At 33.4% G+C, this 17,054-nt stretch overlaps 2 protein-coding genes across 3 annotated transcripts; both read right to left on the reverse strand.

The window, feature by feature from the left end:
- Positions 1-1,787: 1,787 nt before the first annotated feature.
- LOC118482152 lies at positions 1,788-3,689 on the reverse strand. The gene is made up of 4 exons (XM_035977686.1): positions 3,598-3,689; positions 3,291-3,512; positions 2,746-3,057; positions 1,788-2,147 (listed from the first exon to the last, which is right to left on the reverse strand). Exons 1-4 carry the CDS (start codon positions 3,661-3,663, stop codon positions 1,863-1,865), a joined length of 885 nt encoding a protein of 294 aa, XP_035833579.1. The 5' UTR covers positions 3,664-3,689; the 3' UTR covers positions 1,788-1,862.
- Positions 3,690-9,145: 5,456 nt separating this feature from the next.
- Positions 9,146-10,229, reverse strand: LOC110917873 (glycine-rich RNA-binding protein 3, mitochondrial). Of its 2 annotated transcripts, none has more exons than XM_022162323.2 (4): positions 10,039-10,229; positions 9,888-9,956; positions 9,673-9,748; positions 9,146-9,409 (listed from the first exon to the last, which is right to left on the reverse strand). In XM_022162323.2, exons 1-4 carry the CDS (start codon positions 10,169-10,171, stop codon positions 9,388-9,390), a joined length of 300 nt encoding a protein of 99 aa, XP_022018015.1. In that variant the 5' UTR covers positions 10,172-10,229; the 3' UTR covers positions 9,146-9,387. The 2 variants fall into 2 exon arrangements, with proteins under 2 accessions (XP_022018015.1, XP_022018014.1); XM_022162322.2 differs by having other exon boundaries at positions 9,673-9,779; positions 10,039-10,212.
- Between the last annotated feature and the right edge of the window lie 6,825 nt (positions 10,230-17,054).

Here is a 17,054-nt window from a genome sequence, read left to right on the forward strand (position 1 = left end):
ACGGGAGTATATTCTGAGGTGGGACATGCGAATAAGTTTAAGTGCTTAAAACATTAATCTCGTATCTCGAAACAGTTGAACTTTGTGTGAAAATTTAAATAGATCAATATACTGACAATCTAAGTAAATCATTTAGAACTTAAAATGTATAAAGCTTAATGGTTCTAAGTGTTATGTCTCAAAAACTGATATGATCCTCTTACACAAACTCACAAAAATATTGTCTGTAAATATTTCTTTACTGCATTTCATTATTTTTCCTACAAGTGGTTTAGCTTTAAATTTTGAAAAAGACAAAAAGATTTTCGACAACTGATGTTGGAAAGCAAATTTTCAAAACTCCGAGTGCTAAACATGACAAACAGGTTTAGGTAAGTTTGTTTGAGATGAAATGTAAAGTTATGGATGAGATAATTTGAAAAATGTTATATTATGATATTTAATGGGTTGAGTTTATTTCTACAAGTAGTGATCAGAAAATAAATTTGTCAAATTTTTAAATTTATGAAAATTATTGTGAGGTAGAGAATGTGTAGGTTAATCATGTTTAAACCTGAGCAGAAGTTGAGACAGCAAGACTACGATCCCAGCATAGCTTAAGGAGGAGTTCTGAAAGAGAATGAGAAAATTTGAAGAATACATCAGCATTCAAGGGAGAGCTTGTACAGTTGAGAGCTAGGTGTAAATCCTAAAGATCATGCGAGCTGCTCATGCTGAAAAGAGAAAGAAAAGAAGATAAGAGAATGAAGGATGATTACACTGTCAGATACTTCGGAGAGAGTGAAAAGACTGATAAAGAGTGAAGACTCGACACCGAAGACTTCGTCAACATCCAAAGGGGAGTCTGTTGGTGCATATGTCTGTCGACTTCGTCTTGTATCGAGTCTTGTAATAGGATAGTTTGATCAGGGCACGAAAAACGAGAAAACGTGTGAAAAATTGATTTCGCACGAAATAGCAAGTAGCTATTTCGTACGAAATAGCTTGTGGTTATTTCGCACGAAATAGTGTTTGCCTATTTCGTACGAAATACCACCACTATAAATAGGGTTGTGCCTGATTCATTTGTAACGATCTCTGATTCCGTTACCGAACTGTTGCCGACGTGTCTACTGATTGTAATCATTATCATATCAATATAACAAGGCATTTTAAGTGTATCTGTGTGTTAATCAAGCCGATTCCAAGTCGATACGACTGTTTCCGCCTTTCGTATTGATAAGAACGCTTCTGATCGACTCGTATTGGTCGTGCGAACCATCCTACGACACCGGCCTATGTTACAAGGGAAACGCGATGATTACCTTCTTTCATGATGGACTCCCAGATGCAGGGTATAACACTAACATTAGGGTTCGATTTAGAAGTAAGTGTTAACTCGTTAAGGGTGACATAAAACATCAATTTAAAATTGGGATTTATTTTAATATTTACCAAAATATTATGAATAACTCGTAGCATGAGGTGAGTTAGACAACAGTTTATATAATCCAATTTTATATAATTCGTGATAAAAGAAACTCCTTTCCACACTCAACACGATATAGTTTTAAATACCCTAATAAACTATGTTGGTCGTTTTATCGCGAATGATCTTTTTTTGTAATTTTAATAAAACTCTTTTATTAAATATACTTTTCAATTTTGTAAAACTTGTTTTAACAAAACCGTTGTCTTGATTGTAAAAAAAATTATTTATTTTGGGTTATCTAGATTATTTATAATAAATAAAACACAACCACAAAACATTATATTAAAAATAGGGTCATCTTATTCACAATCCAACATAGAATGAAGATGAGATAGAAATCTGAAACTGTTAAATGTCATACACTTCTAGAAAAATGAGCAAAAGAGCAAGATCAAGATTGTTTTAAAGTAAGGTTTAGACGGCCTAATATAAGCCCGGTTTCTTCGATTACCTGCGAAACACCTGTAGGATCTAAAGGTGGTATGATTCTCCTCACCCCGTGAAAAATACGTCTAGACTTGCCACCGAATATCAATACATCACCAGATTCCAACAAAACCTTTTCTAACTTGTTTTCATCTCTAGTATGACCATACAAGAATTCAGCAGATTCGCCAATGGAGACGGAAACTACAGGCAATCCTCTATCTAGACCACCAACATGCTCATCGCAATCCTACATTCAAATAAAAATACGCAAAAATCAACTCTATCATGGAAAATGAATTACCTACAAATGGGTCCATTAGGGTTAGGTTTTCTAGATGCGATATGTGAAATAGCTCAAGTATTATTATTGTTTTCACATAACTTTGCATTCAATAACATAACAATAGGTTTATCATTTCTAGAATTAGATACTCCATATAATCATTTTTCACATTATTTAAAAAAAATAATAATAATCATGAAAATAACACTCCACGTCCCATCTCAATTTGCTACCTCCAACGTTGATCAATATGCTTTTTATAGCCTAAAAAATGACATAAAAGGCTATTGTAAACAAAGAATACATATCACTTTTTATCCAAAATTACACATTTAATGTGAAGTGTAAAACGTTACGTTACAACATCACAACCTTGAACATTTTAGTAAATTAACAAAGCCATGTGATGATGTAACAGAAAAGTCCAAGATAGAGTACTTATATTTAATTCATTTTACGTCAACGTGCACCTGTTTTTATAGGGTATCCGGGTAAGGTATGCAAGTAAAAAAGCTAAGAAACATTTAAAGGGGTGTGTATGTATGTGCCAATAAAAACTAACCTGGTGAAGGCCGAGTCGATCACCGTATGAATAGAAATTCGCTACACAAATATCTGGGAGCATTGAAGGAAGTAACTTCATATGGAGTTGGGCATCTTCAATTGCGTTTTCAGCTAATGAAATAAATTCATATGGAAGCGGTGGTGGTGCAGAACCATCACTTCTGTAACTTTTCTCATACTTTGTTACTGGATCCCACAGTCGACCAAAACACATCATATGCAATCGAAGTTTAGCTCCACTTCGGTTACTAGGCCGGTAAAATCCCCCCGGACCCATAGCCCACTTTTGACATATATTCACTATATCAACCTAAAAGATTAGATCCGGGTCAAAAGCACCCAACATGTAAATAAATATCTGAAAAGCATTGTCCTTGTGATGTTGCAACAAGGATTAACAAGTCTACTTTAACAGCATTGATTGTTCTTTGACAAAGCAAATTAAACAAAGATATTATGGTTGTAGTTCACATTCATTCAAAACTTTAATAAGAATACCTATCAATAATATTGTGATGATTATTAACGGGAAACAGTAAATACCTGGCCCATGTGGGTGAGGTAATTCTTGAAGAGCACCATTCCAGGTCCAAGTTCTTTACGACCAAACATAAAATTTCTCCACCTATCAAACACTAGATTCCTTCTCACCCTGTCTGTCATGATTAAACTAAATGGTTTTGCTTTATTTTCATCCTCAATGTTGGGAGAAGGAATGCTGTGATACTGCTTCAACATTCCAATTGAAGGGCCATGAAATACATTCTGCAAGTATATATATAAACTTGTGACAACCAACCGTACAGCATGTTTAGAATAAGAAGAATTCATGAATATACAAGATGCTCACCCCAAAAGACAGAGATGAAGATCCCACGGTTTTCAATAACCGGTAAAAGCTGCTCGAATAATTCATCGTTATGATTTGACTTTGGGGAGAACGGCAGGCAAGGGGTTTTGTTTTTATAAAAAGTATAATATAATTAGGGTTTGCACCTTATACTCCTTTTATAAAACCTAATCTACCTTTAAGCCCTTACGATTATACAATTATAACCCTTTAATAATAATCTAATTAATATTAAGTGGCCCGTGTTTAAACTATTATTACAGTATTTCACAAATAATAATACACTTACTCGTGAACATATACGATTCGTGTACCAACGTGTAACTCTTCGAATCGTGCCGAGTTGGTTACATTGACTTTAATTATGATCGGACATACACATCACATGTCGCAAACAAGGAATACGTACAGATGGTACGTAACACAAAACTACCATCAAAGCGTTCACCAAGGAATCCGTTTAAACCTCTAGAACAAAATAGAGATGATTATCTAGTAATAATTATCTAGGTTTTTAATTTATATAGGGAAATTGGCCTGTAATAATCCTACCTAAACATTATTGGCCATTAATAATCCCACCTCAGAATAATCCCCCCACTAGTCCCACCTTTCACCTATTTTTCCTACAATGGTCCTCCGTTAAAAAACTTAACAGAGTTAAGCTTTTTTTTTTTTCCAAATTACAAACAGATTTATAGGGCTTTTGATTAGAACGACGATACTAGTCCATTGTTATAAAACTTGTCTCAAAACGGTGCTCCAAACGATGAAAACAACGCTTCAATTCGGGTGTTTAAATTTCCAATTAACCAAAATCAAGTCACTTGGAGCACCATTTCGAAGTAAGTTTTACATCAATGGACTCGTATCATCGTTCTGATCAAAAGCCCTAAAAAATATGTTTGCAATTTGGAAAAAAAAAACTTAACTCCGTTAAGTTTTTTTAACGGGGGACCATTGTAGGAAAAATAAGTGAAAGGTGGGACTGGTGGGGGGAATATGCTGAAGTGGGATTATTAATGGCCAATAAGGTCTTGGTGGGATTATTACAGGCTAATTCCCCATTTATATAAGAGCTTCTCGATGAACAATGATACATGTATCTATACTCTTGTATATGAACTTAGGAGCCCAAAGCCTAAAGTATCCTTGTGATCATACAAGTTTGATATCTTTTCTATAAATGTATAGTATCACCTAAGAAACATGCAAATAAATGAACAAAGCCACTTTCTTAGGACTTTTAAGTTGAAAAATGCTACGAATCTGTAACGTACACCGTAACCCCTAATTACACACGACTCATAAGCTTTGTGCGGTTTCATAAACCCTATATACGTAGTCTAAATCTATTCCAACACAAATGAATGAAGCATTGTATAAGTAGTCTGTTCTACGTATTTTGTAAAAACAATAATTTCACAATACAATCTTGTGACATAATTTTTTCATGCAGAATTTCACATTTTGATATACCGATTAACAACTCTTTTTTCTATTCACGTGCCCACATTTTTATGCTAAAATGCATTTTTGTTTATGTCTATAAAACTCTTTTTCATATTTAATAAACTTCTAAGTTACATGAGATATACGGCAAGTCAAGGACGTTTTTGAGATAGTTTTTTTGCTGAGAGTTTGATGCTTTGAATCTTTGATGGTTCCAACTACTTATCTTTGTTTGATGTGAGTTTACATGACCAATTACTTCTTCAGTTTGTTGGCACTTAGCTCTTTCCCATGTTACACAAGGATCACATTTGAAAATATTGTATTGTGTTTCTCTCTTGCAAACCATACTAACACCCTCATCGGATATTTCCAAGGAATTGAATTTGTTCAAAAGTGGTCTCTATTAGTTTGGACTTTAAACACATAAACTGAGTAATACACTTTTGACCTTAGTTTTAACATTTTAGTCCAATTTTAGAATATATTATGGAAGTAATGGTTACACAAATTGAATCATAAACTATTACACAATTTGAATCATAAACTATTATTATTATTATTATTATTATTATTATTATTATTATTATTATTATTATTATTATTATATACAACATTTTCCTTACCTAGTGGGCCCAATCTCAATCACAACACATATATTCTTAAGAGGTTCACAAATTGGGTTCAAGTAAAGCCTAGTGGGCCCATTCAATTAAATGTTAATAAAAATCAAGAAAATTAGAATTTGGAGTTTTGATGAACCATAGCCTAAAGCCCGACTACAAGCAGGGTCGGCTCAATGTTTGTAGAGGCCTAAAGCAAACAATAAAATTGTGGCCTTTTTATCGGTTACCTTCGGGGTTGAGCAAAATTTAAAGTGTACCCGATAACACCCTTCTATTTCAATAACATATATAAGTGATATTGTATTTTATATCATATATACATACGCATAGATGGTTTAATATATTATTTGACTTCCCTTTCATACTACATTATACATCACACAAGCATGGTTTTTTTTTAATGTTAAAAAACAATTTTTTTAATATTCACATATCTTGAGTTTCTCAATATTCATCTTCCCCATCTTCTCTAATCTTTCTCACCAAAAAAAAACACAGCTAAAAACAATCTTATTCTTTCTATTTTAGAATTTTCTTCTCATCTCACTCTAGAAATATATATTATATCATCAAGTATATATTTATTTACCTATGAAAATGGATAATACTAGCTTTCTAAAATTGGGGGCCTTTCAAAATGTGAGGCCTAAAGCAAAAACCTCATTTCACTCATGCTTTAGCCGGGCTTGGCTACAAGGTGTGTGTATGTGTGTGTGTGTGTGTGTGTGTGTGTATATATATATATATAGGGAGCCGCTAGAAGGAAAACCATCTCGAGTTGTAAGAACCGCGAGAACTACACCCCACGGAGCGCCGTTCGCCATGTTTTTTTTTACAAGTAGATTTGTGTATTATAAACACAGCCGTAAAAAATCATGGCGAACGGCGCTCCGTGGGGTGTAGTTTTTTACACCACAATTTTGTTGAAAAAAAAAGAAAAAAGAAAAAAAATTAAAAACACCAAACTTGTGGTGTAAAAAACTACACCCCACGGAGCGCCGTTCGCCATGATTTTTACGGCTGTGTTTATAATACACACATCTACTTGTAAAAAAAATAATGGCAAACGGCGCTCCGTGGGGTGTAGTTCTTGCGGTTCTTACAACTCGGGGTGGTTTTCATTCTAGCAGCCCCCTATATATATGTATATATATATATATATATATATATGGTTGAGTTCATTTCAGAACTCTAAATAACTACAGAACTTTCAGAACTCCTAATAAACAATCATTTTATATATAAGTGTTTGTATTTAGGATCTTTTTATCATATATTATATATATCTCTTTGATTACATACATGTTAAAAGTAGTTTACATATATCTAAATAGGAAGTTTATTTTGGCTAGAAAGTATAGGAATCAATAGAATCAGGACATCATGTGACAAAATTTAAAATAAAGAGAAAGGGTATTTTAGTCAATCTTATCCTTTTCTTCTTCCTTCTTCTTCCCAGTAACATCAAACCCCACCATTTTCAAAACGCACCATCTTCAACCATTTCTTCACTTTCTATCTCAATAATCACTACATTATATTGCGATTTTCGTCACCAATCAATGATTCAAACACCCGATCAACGTGTTCTTCAGTTTTTTTTTTTGAAGAAAACCGAGTTTAATTTCATACAAAATCTCGTTTTTTTCCGATGATTTTGAAGATAATCACTCGATCCGCTCGATTCGATCTCTGATAAGTGTTTCAATCATTGAAATTTCGTCAATCGTTGAAGAAACCGACTTCGATCCATCTAAGAAATTCTTTAATTTCATTTTTATTATCTGAGTTTTTGATTTAGTTATTGCGTTTTACGATCTTGGCGTGGGTTCGGGGGCAGCGCCCTTGTTAGCAGGGTCCCAGGGGCGGCAGCCCTTGGCGGGGTCCAAGGGGCAGAGCCCCTGGCTAGGGTTGAATTGCTTTAATAAAAATGCATCAGAAAATTTAATTTTCCAGAAATTGCCTCATTTCGAACACAGTAATTCGTAGACAGTTTTGATTTACTACTCTCTGGTTCAGACAGTTCACAGACAGGTCAGCTTGTGTCCATTGCGTTTTAGAAATAAAGTTTCTGTACATTGTGTGGCGGGGTCCAAGGGGCAGAGCCCCTGGCTGGGGTTGAATTGCTTTAATAAAAATGCATCAGAAAATTTAATTTTCCAGAAATTGCCTCATTTCGAACACAGTAATTCGTAGACAGTTTTGATTTACTACTCTCTGGTTCAGACAATTCATAGACAAGTCAGCTTGTGTCCATTGCGTTTTAGAATTAAGAGAGTTTTATGTGTTTTATGGGCATTGCGTTTTAGAAAAAACACATTTTTGAAGTGTTTTTAGTTCATTGCGTTTTAGGTAAACACATTTTTAGGTGTTTTAAGTTCATTGCGTTTTAGAGAGAACACTTTCTTTTATTTTTTAAGACATTGCGTTTTAGAAAGGAGACATTTTTTAGTGTTTTCTGGCCATTGCGTTTTATAAATAAGATATTTCTTTGTGTTTTTGGTGAATTGCGTTTTAGGTAAAACACATTTCAGTCCATTGCGTTTTAGAAATAAAGTTTCTGTACATTGTGTGGCGGGGTCCAAGGGGCAGAGCCCCTGGCTGGGGTTGAATTGCTTTAATAAAAATGCATCATTAAATTTAATTTTTCAGAAATTGCCTCAGTTCGAACACAGTAATTCGTAGACAGATTTGATTTACTACTCTCTGGTTCGAACACAGTAATAACTGGGTTTTAAAAATTTTTCTCGAAAATATAGCAATAGTATACTCGTTTTAAAGATAAAAAAACGCTCGTTTTTTTGGTGCAATTTTTATAAAAAAAAATAATGTCGTATGAAAAGTTATTAACGTTTAAAAAATGGAGGAAATTGGAGGAGAGAGAAACTATTAACTTGAATTGACTAGAATGTCTATAAACAAACCCACGCGCCTATTTTCTTCCTTTCAATTTCTCCCATTTAATCTTAGCCCTTGATTAACTAAATCGATGGTCAAGATTACTTCCTAGCCTTCTTAGCCAAATAAAATTTCTATTATATCCTAACCCCACCTCTAAATTATTCGAAATAATAGTTTTAAATTTGTTTTTTATTAACGCTGTTTTACCACGGCAAAGGTGCTTTCTTTCCTATTGACCCGGGTTACACGAGTCGAGCCTTTGGATATCAAACTACATACTTTGTTTGTTATCATCAACGTAAAACACTTTTCAATATCTTTTTATACGTGTAATTAACTTATCTTTTGGTTTGCCACGAAGCGCGGGCGTTGAATGCTAGTTTGACATAAATTTGTATTGAAAAGTGTAGCCATTGATTTAGATTATTTAGCCATTACAGAACCTCATTTGTTATTAGCGGTACTGCTACGATTTTCTATCTGCTTACTTACTGACGCATTCAAAATTTGACATTATTGTGTACATAGATTGGTCATAAAATTCGACTGGTATTGAAAAGCAAGATTTATAAAGAAAAAAGTCTTTGCTCGAAAAGGAACCAATCATTATATCCTGTTAACCCCAAGAACACTAATTGTCTCTGTAGCTTACAGGTTACAGGCATAAATAAAGTTTGCATATTGCAGATTCAACATTCGGAAAATAAACGCCTGCATAATATAGCAGATTCAAACACTCGTCAATGTCCCTGTAGCTTCCTTCTACGAGGAAGGCCACCACGTCATGGTCTTTTGTTGGCCCAACACACACTTATCGTTCGACCATGCAACTCCTGCATGAGATTTTGTTCATAATTGTCATTTCTGAACACATATTGAACAAACATCTATTCTTTTATTTAACATGAAGATTGCAACACCAGCTGTTCTGAAAGTTTTCATGTTAATATTACTTGTTTGAGTCCAAGAGTATCATACACCATTGAAGCCTCAAAGGTATTTTGGATCTTTGACACAGTCATCAACTTCTTTGAAGATACAAAAGGGGCTGATAGCGTGTCATAAACCAAGTAACAAGAGGGAAAAACGTACATACCCACTGATCCATATCATCGATTGCATCATTGCCAGCGTCATAGTCCGTAAAAGTAACAAAGCCAAAACCTCTAGACCTGCCAGTTTTTCTATCTGTGATTACTCTAGCTGTTGCATATCATAACGGGCCATGAGAGACATATCACAGAATATAACACAAAAAACTTTTAATTCAAATAGTATATAAAAAATTAAAATGTACAAATCTAGGGTAACCTTCAGAGACTTCCCCGTATGGGCTAAAAGCTTCTCGCAAGCTTGTATCATTTGTAGCCCTTGCCAATCCTGCAAAAACAAGAATTAAGACTTCTAAACTGATCAACATGATGATCCTACTGGACTTTTATTTGATTTGAGAAAGACATACCTCCCACAAAGACTTTCCAACTCATGCATCGTGTCATTTGACAGATATATGGACTTGCCATTGACATATCATTATTGATGTGCTTACTCACGGTCTGCCTTAGTATACTACCAGCTCTGTTGATGAGCGCCATGGTTGTATCTTGCAACCAAGAACACAACAATTCAAGGGATCAATTAAAAAACTCAATGATAGAACCTAAAAAATTCAAAACCCATGACACTATAATGCAATAAAGCTTTGGTTATTTGATATATATTTTCTTAAATAAACCATTTTTTAACCCTGTTTTGACTTACCCGAACCTATTTTGACCTTAACATATATTGATCAGAACACATATATTCAATAATCAATGAAATAAATCATAGTAAAGCTATTTATGATTAACACATAACTGAATCATACAAAAAGTAATTTATTCGATACACATGCTAATTGACAAACACTCTTTGCTACAAAGTAATCACCGGTAGGATTAAGTGGTGGAGTTCTTTGCCCGAGATGAAAAAGAACTACATATTAAAGCACGTACACAATCGTGTATTTGTATTCTTTTTCAGATGTGGCAAGATTGTCGTGCCAACAGGCTGGGTAATAAAAACACTTTTTACTTATAAAAACATTAAAATAACTTATGTGCTAATTATGATTGAAGAAGGCAGTAGTACTATAATCATAATGTAAATCTAAATAGTTAACTAATAAAAACAAATGGAGGTTGTATGCGTTAAAAACAAACTTTAGACGTCCCCATTGGTTAGTCTCATTGCCGGTATATATTATATGTTTACACCGAACCTTCAATTTTATTATAACTAACACCTATTTTGCATCTTATTTGTCTTAACTGTTTCTTCGCAAATAACATTTAGAGTAAACTTCTGTTTTGCTCCCTGTGGTTTGATCACTTTAACGGTTTTGCACCAAACCTTTAAAAATAGCCATTTTACTCCCTGATGTTTTGGTTTTGTTGCCAGTTTGCTCCCTGTGGGGAGCAAAATGGAAAAACAAACAATTTGGACGGAGTTAGATGCGGGGAACAAACTGGCAAAAAAACCGAAACATCAGGGAGTAAAATGGCTATTTTTAAAGGTTTGGAGCAAAACCGTTAAAGTGACCAAACCACAGGGAGCAAAACGGAAGTTTACTCTAACATTTAAGTATTTAACATCCCTTCTTCAAAATCCAATCATTCAAATAACAGTTAAGCTACACTTATAAACAATAAAAATACTAAATTAATTAAAAAAACACAAATTTACAATTCTCCTGGAAGTATTCCAAAAACTAACTTCCGGATCTAACCTATGACATGTTTAATATGGACTTTTTTTTATTGGAAATCCAAGTAAATTGTCCAACAATAAACTAAAAAATTGAAACCCAGATGTGGATGAACTCAAAAATTCATATACTACCTCAAACCTGTAGCTGCTATTGAAAAGGATTTATCTACTATTGAAAAGGATTTATCGGCGAATGGAACAATGAATGAAGGCTCTAAATGAACTTTTTGGCAATTTCCCACAACTGAGAGCCACCGAACCTGCAGCCTTAAGCATCACACCTCTATTGACTGCCTTTAAATCTGGCTTAGAACCAACTCAAGAAGCTGCATTAGATGCTCCACAACATGTGCGACTCAAAGGTTCTGTCTAACAAAACATTTGTAGATCTAACGTTGCCACATAGAACTGGTGGATTAACCTTTTCATGTAAATGTGTGCGACTCCTGCTGCAACTTTCATCCTTGAGATCCAACCTAATGGTATTTTGCCCGGAGGAAGATCTGTCATTTATGTTCATTAAAAATATTAGGATCTTGATTATGAGAATGAACATTTTCATGGAGGCATTAAAATGGCAATATTTTAGTTTTACACAACAAAATGCAGTTAGAAAATTACTAAAAGTGAACATAAAAGGAGAGAATAATACCATGTAGATGATCTTTAATCGAACCCATTGGCATGTACTCATATACCAAAATCCCGTTAACATGATCCGCGCAATATCCAACAAACATATCTAAGTATAAAAATCGAAGAACAAAGTACCTAATACAGATAAAGTAAAAAGAAAAAATTGGCATATATCTGTAATGTTTAAAAAAGAAATAAAATTTACTGCAACCCACAATTCTAACTGAAATCCTTATAAGCATTGCCTTGAATTCTTATAAAAGGTATTATTAAAGAAGATTTTTGGATCAAAATCTTTTTAAGCATTATTCAGTTATTGCACTAAACATACCCGGGTCTTTTATGGTTTACAAAACTACCAATGATTCGTTTGAAACAAATGATCTCGTTTCCTCTTGAACCAAGTAAATGTTAAGTAATAAGGAAAATTGAAAGATACCTCAAAGACCACCTATTTGATGAGGTTCATGATTGATCAATGAATAAGGGAGACACAAATAGTACAATTTCTTTTGGATCGAAGTAGGCCTTTAAAAGAACCTGCATGATAAAAATCACTATGATATATAATTGGTATCGAAACGGTACCGAAATTCCCGTAACAAATTATTTTCGGTACCGAATTGGCACCCACTTTTTGGTGTTTTCGGTACCATGTCGGTTTTGTATGGTGCCTGTATTTTATCGAATTTAGCCATCAAATAACAGTAAGGTATCGGTACCGTCCTATACGGTACATTGAAATTTTCGGCACCATTATTGTTACACGTATTTGGCAAATTTGGGTACCGGTACCGAGCTCATCCCTAATCACAGTTAACAAAGTAGAGAAAAAATTATCTCATTCACTACAGTTAACGTGTTATAGTTCATAGATAGTCTTAAAAAGTCATAACCTTATTAAGGACAATTAGAGACGCTCACAAAATCGAACTTTTATGAAGGAAACCAAACTTTTTACTAAGTCGAATCTTTTAGTAATGACAATGGTAACGTGGTGAAGCTTCTTTTACTAAGCTTATCTTTTAGCTTAGGGAGGGGAGGGGGGTTTAGGTTAGGTTTTTTTTAGCTATTTTTTGTTGTGTTCACTAGGGGTGTTCAAAACTATCCGTATCCGAAAATCCGATCCGAAATATCTGATATCCGAATCCGAAATATCCGAAAAATTGGATATCCGAATTTTTTGGATTCGGATAGTGATTTTCAAAATTTTCGGATATCTGAAATATCCGAAAATTTAATTTTCATTTTTTTTCGGATATCCGAATATCCAAAAATATCCGAGGTATCCGAAAATATCTGAAATATCCGAAAATTATCCAAAATATCCGAAAACTTATATTCGGATATCCGAAACTATCCAAAATATCCGTTTTCGAATATGAAAAAAAATAATAAAAATATAAAAATTAAATAAAAAGTTAGATTTTCGGATATCCGATTCACTATCCGAATCCGTATCCGAAATTTCGGATACCGATTCAGATAGTGAAATCTGATATCCGAAAATTTATATATGGTGGGGATCATACGGAAAGTGTGTTTTTCCTAAAAAGTGTAAAAAGTCATAAAACACAATAATTTCAGGCATAAAACACACCTAAAACTCACAAATAATAGAATGAATATTTCTAAAACACCATATTCAAACTCTAATAGTCCATAAAAACTTCAAACACACCATCGTAGAACTATGAATATAAAACACACAATGCTAAACAACATAAAACACAATAATATTTGTCATTCCACAATCAGAGCCTTAACATCTAAAACACAACACAAAACCCACATACATGATGTTTTAGTAATCTTCATCATATTATTTGTGGGTTTTTGGTGTGTTTTATGGTTGATATTATGGTGTTTTATGACTTTTTACACTTTTTAGGAAATTTGGACTTTCTGGCCAACTCCTATCCTATATATATATATATATATATATATATATATATATATATATATATATATATATATATATATATATATATATATATAGGATAAGGATCATGTGAGAAGTGATAGGCTAGTTGAGAAACTTGAGAAGCATTCTGAACCACATATTTTTCTAAGCCTTTCGTAATATACACATATGTATAGTTTAAAATTGACTATATACATATATATATGTATATAGTCAATTTTAAACTATACATATGTGTATATTACGAAAGGCTTAGAAAAATGTGTGGTCCAGAATGCTTCTCAAGTTTCTTATATAGGGTGGACTTCTCTTAGGATCCCTACCCTATATATATATATATATATATATATATATATATATATATTAAGTTTACTTCTTTAAAACAATGTTTGTTTTGAATGATATAATAGAAATTTTTTCTGTTGTTTATTTATTTACTAAATTATAGACCCATGTATTACTTAGGTTTGATGATGGAAATGAAAGGCTTTAAGATAATCATGGGGTAAATCGAATTCTTTGGGAAAAAATGTTTTTCGTTTATATAAATTTGAATGAGCTTTTCAAACTAAATATATATTTCATATATTTTCTTGCATCACACATAATAAATATAAATTTTGATATGAATACATATACCCCTAATATGAACGATAAACACAAAATTAGAGAAAATATAAGACAAAGAAGAAATCGAAGAAGCACGCAAACGCACCACCACCACCACCACCTCCACCTCTGCCGCCTTCAATCTAATCAGCGCCACGTCTCTCTTCCACCACTTCAACAATTCCTCCGCCTCTGCCTCCGCCACTTCCACAGCCCAACGCATCGGCCTCCAATAATTATCTTGTCACTTTCTTATCTTTTCTTCTTCCAATTTTTATACTTATTTGTACAATCGATTCATGTTAACGTTGAATACAAGCATACAACAAAATGTCAAAATCATTACTTTTCTTCTCTTTCTCACAACTCCCTTAGTTCTGATCAGTCGCTAGCGGCAGCGACGCCGGAGGTCGTATCAGTCAACCAGACAACCACCAGTGGGATTGTTGTGTCACCGTCGCTGACCTCTGGTTGATGCAGACATCCCCACTACATGTCACCTAACCGCCACCTATCTTAGATCTTGTCGAGCGACTTGCCATGTCCTCAGTCACTGACCGCGACCAAGGGTGTCTGCTTCCAGCCGGCGGTAAAAAAATGGGAGGCAGTGGGTGTCGCAGTTGTGGAAGTGGCTCTAGCGGCAATTAGTGTTGTGATGATTATGATATAGATGTAATGCCATGATGGCACATTCCAGTGGTGGTGACAATAGCTTCTTCTTGGTGGAGAGTGAGAAAGATACACACAGATGAGATTTTTGTTTTTAGGGTATGATTTCTCATTTCTAAAGGATATGTGGTGGACGTGAAAAAGTTTATTAGCTAGATTGAATTAAAAACTAAAACATACACATCCACACGAACATAGACATTTGGGCCAACTCTCAAATTTGGGTTTGTGTTTGTTAACAGTTTTTTCCGATTTTTTTTTTCTAAATTTGCTATGATTTTATTCATGCATCATATCAAAACAATCATGATTCATTAACAATTTTTTAAATCATAGCTACTATGATATATCATTAATGAGAAACATTATGGAAATTAACAAAATCTCTTTTACACCATCGTTTCTTTTAGAACAACGATACACTTTCTCAATTCTCAAGTATGTAATGATTTATTTAGCATCTCCGAAACCAACATAATGTAAATTAATTCGCGTGTCAACCTAATGAAAGATACCGAACATAATGTTGACTATATATAAAAGTTTTGACCCGCAATGATGTTAATAATGCATACCCAACTAGAATAAAAAAGGTATACTAAAAAAGAATTAAAAAAAAGATATGAATACCATCAACGGCCTAACAATGATGTAATAAAGTTAATTAGGTTATCAACACGTCCTTGGTTTTATATGACTACGCCGCAACGCGATGGTCCCAATACTACTACAATCTTAAAGGACAAAGTCGATGTATTAAAATGGCAAATTTAGTCCCTAAACCTTCTACTTTGAATTTTCAAAACCACAACCTCATCTTTCAAACTTTTCCGAAAAATATCTGAAATATTCGAAAAATATCCGAAAACTAATATTTGGATATCCGAAACTATCCAAAATATCCGTTTACGAATATGAAAAAAATAAAAATAATATAAAAATTAAACAAAAAGTTAGATTTTCGGATATCCGGTTCACTATCCGAATCCGTATACGAAATTTGGATATCTGAATTTTCGGATATCTCGTTTTGAACACCCTAGTGTTCACATTGGTTCTCGCAATAAGATGTGGTTCTCGCATGATTTTCTCCCTATATATATACATATACATATATATATATACAGGATAGGAGTTGGCCAGAAAGTCCAAATTTCCTAAAAAGTGTAAAAAGTCATAAAACACCATAATGTCAACCATAAAACACACCAAAAACCCACAAATAATATGATGAAGATTACTAAAACATCATGTATGTGGGTTTTGTGTTGTGTTTTAGATGTTAAGGCTCTGATTGTGGAATGACAAATATTATTGTGTTTTATGTTGTTTAGCATTGTGTGTTTTATATTCATAGTTCTACGATGGTGTGTTTGAAGTTTTTATGGACTATTAGAGTTTGAATATTGGTGTTTTAGTAATATTCATTCTATTATTTGTGAGTTTTAGGTGTGTTTTATGCCTGAAATTATTGTGTTTTATGACTTTTTACACTTTTTAGGAAAAACACACTTTCCGTAGGATCCCCACTCTATATATACATATACATATATATATATATATATATATATATATATATGGTAAGGTTCATGCGAGAACCACCTCTTATTGCGAGAACCGCGAGAACCAATGTGAACACAACCAAAAATCCCTAAAAATAGCTAAAAATCACACAAATTTTGTTTTAATATTTTTTATATAAAAATCGCTACTTTTCGAAGCAAAAAAAAATTAAAAAAAAAATTAGTTTTTTTTTTGCCACTAAAAGTAGCGATTTGAGCATAAAAAAATATTTAAAAAAAAATTAGATTTTTTTTAGATGTCTTTAGGTTTTTTGGGGGTTTAGGTTTTAGCATTTTAGCTTGGGGTGTGTGGGGGGGGGGGGTGTT

Source organism: Helianthus annuus, chromosome 9, assembly GCF_002127325.2.
Source record: "Helianthus annuus cultivar XRQ/B chromosome 9, HanXRQr2.0-SUNRISE, whole genome shotgun sequence".
NCBI classification, from domain to species: domain Eukaryota; kingdom Viridiplantae; phylum Streptophyta; class Magnoliopsida; order Asterales; family Asteraceae; genus Helianthus; species Helianthus annuus.